General features: G+C 35.3%; 1 protein-coding gene across 1 annotated transcript; it reads left to right on the top strand.

Moving 5' to 3' along the window:
- The first annotated feature begins 7,592 nt into the window (after positions 1 to 7,592).
- Positions 7,593 to 8,413, top strand: LOC148861558 (flowering-promoting factor 1-like protein 3). The gene has a single exon (XM_088986543.1). It carries the CDS (start codon positions 7,709 to 7,711, stop codon positions 8,048 to 8,050), a length of 342 nt encoding a protein of 113 aa, XP_088842669.1. The 5' UTR covers positions 7,593 to 7,708; the 3' UTR covers positions 8,051 to 8,413.
- Positions 8,414 to 9,164: the final 751 nt, after the last annotated feature.

Below are 9,164 nucleotides of genomic sequence, written 5' to 3'. Positions count from 1 at the left end.
GAGAATAACCCATCTCCCAAAAATTTACATCTGCACCTTACAGAGGGCACCCTACAATATATATATCCCAATTGTGTAGTGGGAACATCTCCCACTGACAATTTTTAGAGATGTTTTAAATGCATGCTGAGATGTTCATGTAGGCTTTTTGTGAGGCGCAGATGTGATCTATCCCCCAATCCCTTCCCTGGTGCAGGTGAAAATTAAACCCAACGATTAGAAGCCTTAATTGGCACCTTGTAGAGCGATGTAATTATCAATTTAATTAATTAATTAATGAAGCGCGATGCACCTTCTTTGGTGAAGTAAAGTAGCTTTTGCTTTACTAACAAGTCATCAAGTTTATACTTCTTTTTTTTTTTGTAGAATTATGAGATTTAATTGGGCACCAATCCAAAGATTCCTCTCACAAGTTCAGGATAATATGATAATATAGTCGCATCAAATAATTTTGATATTTTAGCCTAGTGGAATGAACACTTGAAAAATCATCCGGTTCTTGCTGCCATGGCACATAATCTACTAATCCCTCAAGTGTCTGTAATTCCATCAAAGTCTTGTTTTAGTACAGGCACCAAGGTGCTGGATGACAAAAGAAGCTGCATGAACGATGAGAGCATAGAGATGTGCATCTGCCTCAAGGATTGGCTAGATACAGAAGATAGATTAAAAGACAAGGGAGGGCATGATACAACACTGAACATTTCACCCGAAGCAGATGATGAAAGTCATGAATGAACGATTCATGAATTTGATTACTTATAGAATTTTTTATTTTTTCAAATTATTTGATATTTTTTTTTAATTTTTTAACAATGTAATTTTGTATTTTCAATTTGTAACCTATTGTATTTTTTATATTTTATTAATTTATTCCATTTTTATATTTCATTCATCCAAGTATGCAATGATCCAATCATTGTATTTGTAATTCACTAATTTCTACCATTCAAATTTAAATTAAATAAAATTTCTATTTTTCTTTCAATTTGTTATTCCATCATTCTTATTTCAATTTGGTTAAGTATTTATTTTTCATTTATGTATTAAATAACTTAGATTTCTCATTTCTTAATTTTTTAAAGAGTTCCTAATTCCCAAAGTTCATAGGACAGATAAATATTTTAGTTTTACAATTTTACTTAGAAAAGAAATCAAAATTTTCAAAAAAATAAAAAAATAAAAAAATAAAACAATGCAGCCAGTTCGGCCTAGGCCCAAGGCCCACTCTGTGGCCCAGCCTAGCACGGTCCAAGCCCATGGCACGGCCTGCAGCCCGGCTCGGCCTAGGCCCGCTTGGTCTAAGCCCATTGCATGGCCTATAGCCCGGCTCGTCCCAAGCCCGCTTGCTGGCATGGGCCTGCTTGGGCCTAGGCCATGGGCCATGTTGGGCCGACCCCCAGAATTTCCACTAGGGAGGATGGCATGGCCCGTGGCGGCTCGAGGGCCAGCTCGACACAGCCCACTTTACACCTCTAGCAACACCCATGAGTCCTCGACAACAAAACCTTCGCTAAACCTATACGAGAAAGTCAGTACACCTTGTGTATCCCCGCTTTTGAGCATGACTGATCTGGTGATGAGTAGTGGAGGATTGAAAATAGAAATTATAGATTGTCGAAAATAGAAAAAGACCATTTTTCCTCTAACTCACCATTCAAGGGTAATTTGGTCATGAAAATTGTTATTTATACTGACATGGACACCTCTGTTAAGAAGCATTAATGGTGCACTAATGGAAGATGAGTTTTGAAAAATAAAAACTTAATGACATGGTGAGTTTTAGACATTTTGAAAAGTTTTGGTGAATTTAAGAGAAATGTTGAAAACTCATGGTGAGTTTTAGATAATTTCCCCAAATTCTTTAGGCATGTACTAATTTATAAGTTTAAATTCTAGCAAAAGACTTCTATGTTTAAATTGATAGTAGTAGTAGTACTAAAATTATGAAATCCATTGGAACACCATTTAAAAAGTTGTAAAAAATTGTATAAGTCACATGAATGGTGTTTTGCCAATCTATTCTATTTAAAGCCTTATATGTTTTTAAATTAGTAGTGTTTAAACCATTTTTTATTACAACCCATGTTATTTTTGGTCTATCCCTTACTCTTCTAGCCCAACCTAGTCTAGGCCTGTTCGGACAAGGGATTGTCTTCCTATTTGGGGGGCGTGCATTAAGCTCAGTTTGGAAGGAGTATAAATACAAATGTGTAGAATGCAAAACCTTATATTTTGTATTATTTCATATGTATTTATATTATACATATATGTACAATACATTACATATTTGTACATATAAGGTGATCTATTCTGAGCATAGTATTTCCATGAATGAATGAAATTTCTGCGTATGTTATGTGGGTGAAGTTGTTTGGTGCATGAACAGCCAAGGCTTTTGGAAACGTTATTGGGCATGACACCTTAAGTATATGTTTGGCATCGATGCTGCAAATGCAGCAACGTTTTTCTCAGAAAACGGTACTGCTGATGTGAGGTTGGAAGCACCGTTTTCTCACCTTTATTTTTGTTTGGAATCATTGATGCTAGGTATGATGTTTCCTGGAGCAACAGCAATTTTTTTTATTTGGTACCAATACTCCAGGAAATGTTTTCAACACTGACACCCATTATCCAGTGCCACATCACTGCCCTATTGGCAGTAACGAGGTGCATTTCCAGGAAATGCCAAATTTGACATTGCTCCAAGCCATGGCTTCCCAATTTCTGAGGTGTGGCTTGGAGCACCGTTTTTTATGAAAAAACGGTTCCAAACAAATCCCCATTTTCTGGAGCACCATTTCTCCAATGTGGCATTGATGTGGTGCCGTTGCTCCAAGAAATGGCAACGATGCCAAACAGACGCTTAACCATTTCAGTGATTCAGTCTCTTGTTTGTCGTTTTAGTCAAAAAAACATTGACATCTATTACTCCTTTACCCCCCACCCCCACAGCTATTGTAAGTTGGTAACCTGTCTTGTTCAAGAACATTCCCAACGGCTGAAGTTTCTCTAACTTTTGATAAGGTAGGCCGGCTCAAAAAACTTTGGTTGTTGGGAGCGTTTTGGGTTGGATATGTTATCATGAGAGTGGGGTAAAATAGTAATTATCTCTATTTTTTACCAAAATATTAAACACGGGCATGAATGGGTTAACGTGTTCAAACCAAAAATGCTCTTAACAGCATAGGCTGTCGGCCCCCAACAGCCAAAGTTATCCTGGCCTCTTGGGTAGGGTGATATGGTTATCTTCTTCTTTTTCTGTTTTTTTTTTTTTATTCCTTTTACTCCATGGGACTACACAACCCAGGAGGGAGAGGAGATAACGAGGGTAACACATCCCCAACAATTCACATCTGCACCCCACATAGGGCACCCTACAATTGGGATATATATATATATATATTCCCAATTGTATAGTGGGAACATCTCCCACTGACAATTTCTAGAGACGTTTTAAATGCATGTTGAGATGTTTACGTAGGCTTTTGGTGAGGCGCAGATGTGATCTATCCCCCAATCCCTGGTGCAGGTGAAAATTAAACCCAACGAGCAGAAGGCCTTAATTGGCACCTTGTAGAGCGATATAATTATCAAATTAATTAATTAATTAATGAAGCCCGATGCACCTTCTGAAGTAAAGTAGCTTTTGCTTTACTAACAAGTCGTCAAGTTTATACTTCTTTTTTTTTTTTTCGCAGAATTATGAGATTTAATTGGGCACCAATCCAAAGATTCCTCTCACAAGTACTGGATAATATGATATATATAGTCGTATCGGGTACGAGAAGAATCTTACTAGCAGCTAAAGGATTTTATCTATTATTTATAGAAAGCACCAAGAAAAGCCTGCGCTAAATGCAAGTGATTAAGTTCTATAATTAAGTATGATTTTTATTTTTTAAGGGAGCTTTTCATAATAATAATGTCTTTGATTTCATTTGTTTTCAAGATCATTGCACCAGTAAAAAATTAAAACATGTTCTCTCTGAGAAGCAAAAACAAGTATGAATTGTTAATTTTAAAAAGCAATTCATCTCTTTCGAAACCATCAAAATAAAGATTTTTTAAAAAAAAAAAAACAGACATTTTCTGTTCTACAGATATTAAGATTGATTTATGAAACATGATATCACTCACCAGATTAAAACATGTTTTATGTGTATTTTGTTTGAAAAACCAAGTCTTGTTTGTTTTTGAAACTCAAACTCAAAAGTAGAAAAATCAATTCACATTGGAGAATACCCCATAATATGATATCTAATTTTGATTACCTCCCATCATCAATCACATTGCAATCAATAATAAATTCTCATTGCCTAATCTAATTTTAATTGATAAAGTTGATCCTATACACCAAATGGGTAGAGGCTTTATTCTCCTAATTTGTATAAACGGTTTCAATTCCCCATCTAATCAAAGTTTATTAGGCATAGACAATGATACGAGAAAAGTGATCCTTTGCTTCATCTTTAACCATATATATTCCCATGGAGACAAATTTTCTTCCTCTCACTTTTCACTTTTATCTAAATTCCTTCATTTTTATATTTATTCGTACATAAAACGTGGTAGGTACAGATGCGAGAGAAAACGATTCCAACAAAAAAAGTGATACCATACCATTTTGAAATTAAAGCCACCTAATTAGCAATTTTAAATGAACCATTAACTTAAATAAATAAAAAAAATGCAAAGAAAAGAAAAAAAAAAGCAAGAAAGAAAGTTAATAATATATAAAATATGCTTGTATATTATTTTTGTTTTAGGTGTGGAGATGGCTCAGGCTGTCTTCAAGATATGTCACGTGGGTTGGAATGTTATATCTCTCTAGATGGATGATGGGAGACTCGTCTATTCATGTGGAGTGGTGGAGCCTACTCCTTTGTACCATCGATTCTCATCTTCATTAGGATAAAATTAAAGCCAGAAGAATGTTAATATATAAATGAGATGGAAACCTGCCGAGTTGTTCCCTGAACAACTTTATATGAAAGTTAAAGATGTTTGGAAGAAGAAAGCAAGATTCAAGAAAATGTTGAAAAGTAAAGAATAGTCCACAATTGTCAAATGGAACATTCGATTCTGTGAATTATAGATAAGGGTGCAACTTGGGTGGATTCGGGCTGGGATTTTGTCAAATTTTCAATAAATCCATCTGGAAACGGGCCTGAAATAGTGTAAAATGTTAACTCGAATTAACCCATGTTGCATCCTATCATGGATGCTTCAGCTGCTTGGTCACTAATGTTTTGGATTGGATAATAGCCTCCAATGCCACTTTCATTTTGATTTTCATGAATTGTAGGCTTTTACCAACAAAGAAAAAGAAAAGGGAGAATTGTATTGACAAAAATGAAATTGCAATTGAACCACTAGACTGGATTTCAAAACACCAGTATTTGGTAAGGCTTTGGGATCATATTCCACTGTCACCATGGTTAAAAAAGTAATAGGTATGGGGAATGGGCTACTCCCATTGTATAGGCCCATGAAGCAAAAATAAATAAATAAATAAATAAAGAAAAATAAAAAAAGGAGAAGGAAAAAAGACAAAAAGTCTAAAATTAACAGTTTGTTGAGATGCTTAGAAAATAGTAGTCTATTAGGCTAATCCTAGTTTTTCTCCTTATACTTTTTCAATTACTACATAGATGTATAAATTGATAAATGTAAATGAATATTTTGATTATCTAAATTATATATACATATATCTATACATACATACATATATACATATATTATGTATACAAACATTATAGTGGTCCTATATACGTATATATAATTAAAAAATCATGCCAAAGTGATTCCACTCCTACTATTCATAGTACATGTGTAATTATATTACTGTCGATATTATATAAAGTGGATACTGCACTTTGCTTCAAAAGCATGCAGAAAATAAAAATATATAAAACAGATATATTTTCTCTTGTTCACTATTAAAATATTGCTAAGTACCTTCCCCACTTCATAATTTTTTTCTTCTTTTGATAGGTGCATTCGTAATTATTCTATTTGTTATGTATACACGAATGGGACAAATGCTTTGTGATCAGCAGATTCGTTCTTGTCTAATCGATACTGATAGTGCCAGAAATTGCCTTTGAGAAGTTGGAGGTGACCCCGGCCCAACATGATGGACCCATGTGAGCTGCTTCCTGTATCAACTCACGTGCATTTATGTAGAATTCACGTGACTTTGCATTTGATGTGAATTTTGGAAAGACTCCAACTCTTGATTCTTTTGGATTAATTCCTCCTCTGACTTCAATATTCAAAGGATGAGGAAAAGGAAGCGAAGGAATATTAGTGAAAGTTAACCATGAATGTTAGGGTCAGGTATGCCGGAATAAAGAAACCTCTACATTTGTATGATACCGGAGAGTCATGATATCTGAAAATCTTGTAACCAATCCCTATCATAAATGTCGTAACCAATGTTATGAAATATGTCAGACTTTAGGAAGGGTTGATTGGTCAAAGCTCTTTTCTTATTATCTTTTTGGCATTATAGATTTTTGGGTAAATTGCTGAAATCTCTTATGAAGCTTTTGGTTCTCTTTGAAATGAAAATATCTAAATTATGCATTTAGCTAATTAGTTTGACCAAACCCTTTCTATCTCTTTTCTTAAATTGATTTATTTTCTACATCTGCCCTTTATATCAATCACTCAAAGGTAAAAGGTAAATTTGTGATTTTAAATTTACTTTATTTTTTATTATTTATAAAATTTGCATTATTTTTTCTATAAAAACCAGTCTTAATACTAATTGTATAAGTATTTTGGATATTTTGTGCCTCTTGTTACAGGATTTTAAGAGAGATGATCTATTTGCAAGTATGTATAAAATTTAGAGAAGAGATTGCAATTATAAAACTTTAGGAGAGGTTTCAATAGTGGTCAAAAACTGAAGGGAGATTTCAGCAATTTACCCTAGATTTTTTTTGTTTTTCTATGAATTTTTTGTTATTTATAAAAAAAAAATGAATCGGATACCATAGCAACCCGAATCCATGTCATCGGGCCTCACCAGTTTTTTTGGTACAAGGGGCCCACAAGTAATAACATATAAAAGAAAAAGCTTGGTTCATTTATTAAGATGCCGTAAAGGTAATGATAAAGGTAATGACACCGTAACAATTTGATCAATCACAAATTCACAATACCCCGTGAGGCCGTGAATTTGGATCCATACCAGCATTTACCAAAAACGGAAGCGAATACTGAATAGGACTCGAGTGAGGTCAGGGTCATCCATCAAATCAGATATGAGTCTTCTTTGCATAAATCACATCACAGAACTATGCGCATTCACCCAACATCTTACGGGTTACGAATTCTCGCCCAACTTTTCCTTGCAGAACAGAATCCTGGGAAAAAGTAGGAACATTGAACGGCCATGATCTATCATCAATACAGCAATACAATATATGGGGTTGTGGGGTTCCAATTTCTGCTTGCTTCCTCATTCCTCCGGTGGGCCAGGGAAAAACCCTCCACTCCAATGCTACGCCCCAAGTGATATCATATACATGGGCTCCACAAATACAATGGCCCAACGCAACATTATATAAAACCCCACTGAGGACGCCAACTCCATCATCGAGTCGAGCTTAGCCTTACGCCCAGAGACAAAAGCACAAACAGTTGGTGCTTCATTCAATTCTCTCATCGTCTCTAATTAATCCAAGACGGTATCGAGATGTCTGGGGTGTGGGTGTTCAAGAACGGTGTGGTTCGCCTGGTTGAAAACCCGGCAGCGGAGCCTTTAGACGGAAGTAGTCGACAAGCGTCGACCACCCGGCGGAAGGTTCTGGTTCACACGCCAACTAACGAGGTAATGACGTCTTATGCGGTTCTTGAGCGGAAGTTGTTGGAGCTGGGATGGGAGAGGTATTACGATGACCCAGACCTGTTTCAGTTCCACAAGCCATCCACGGTTCACCTCATTTCTCTCCCAAGGGAGTTCAGCAGATTCAGGTCCATGCACATGTATGACATTGTGGTCAAGAATCGGAACAGCTTCGAAGTTAGAGATATGTAACCCGTCGTCCATTGCTAGCTCTCGATCGCTTAATTTGTCTGTGACTCCTCTCTTGTATCTATCTCTATCCATCCACCATCTCAATTACTATGTTTGTTTAGCTTGCTGGTCTCATGGGTTGTTTTGTTTTTCTTGTATCAACACTTAACCAGTCACCTGTTGGTTTTCTCTTTCTCTTTCTCTTTGTGGGTCTCTATCCTTTTAGTCTTGTACTGTGAACGTGGTGCTGGTGTATATATATATAAGGCGACTCAAGACTTTTGGGATTTGAGTTGATTGTTTGGTTTTTTTTTTTTTGTTGCAAATCTTGATAGTTTGATACTTTGATTCAGCAATGAAATATGGGTTTGGTTGGTGGTGTAATAGTTATACTGATCTGTTTTTATTAATTTCATCTATGGTTAGCGCAGATACCACTGGAAGCATCATTTTTCTCCAACTTAATTAGGTGCGGGTGTGTATATAGAGGTGTCAATCATGGTTTTTAAAAACGAACCGGAAACTGAACCGGTTAGGGGACCGGTTTCCGGTTTAAATGATTCAACCGTCCGGGTCGAACGGTTTGACCTGTCATGTCATAAATAAATTAAAAATAAAAAGTATTTATAAATAATAAAAGTTAGCATAAAATTAAATAAAAAAATACAGAAAATAAAACTATCTACATAAAAAATAATACAGTACAAAATACATAAAAATATATAAAAATAAAATACAAAAAAAATCTAAAAATTACACAAAAAACACAAAAAAAATCAAAATAAAACAAAAATAAAACAAAAAATTGCAAAAAATACAGAAAAACAACAACTCTAGAATGTTAAGTCCTAAAATGCAAAAATCCTTGACCTAAAATCAAGATTCACAGAGATAGATTCCCTTGGCACCAAAATAAAAGGGGAGAAATATGAGCATTCACTCTAGAATGTTATATTGCTATGCAACCAAGATTGATCTGTAAAAGACTTCAATACACATTAATTTTACCTAATTGATAAAAAATTTACACTAATTTACACTAATTTTTACCTGGCACCAAAAAACACTAGCCGTCGCCAGTCGTTGTTAATCACGATCGATCGATGTGTGCCACCATCGAACGCCGGAGGTGTTG

This window comes from Nelumbo lutea, chromosome 4 (assembly GCF_056320005.1).
Source record: "Nelumbo lutea isolate HS-2025 chromosome 4, American lotus-T2T, whole genome shotgun sequence".
NCBI classification, from domain to species: Eukaryota; Viridiplantae; Streptophyta; class Magnoliopsida; order Proteales; family Nelumbonaceae; genus Nelumbo; species Nelumbo lutea.
The sequence above is the reverse complement of the archived record's forward strand: the minus strand, read 5'-3'. Positions and strand labels throughout refer to the sequence as shown.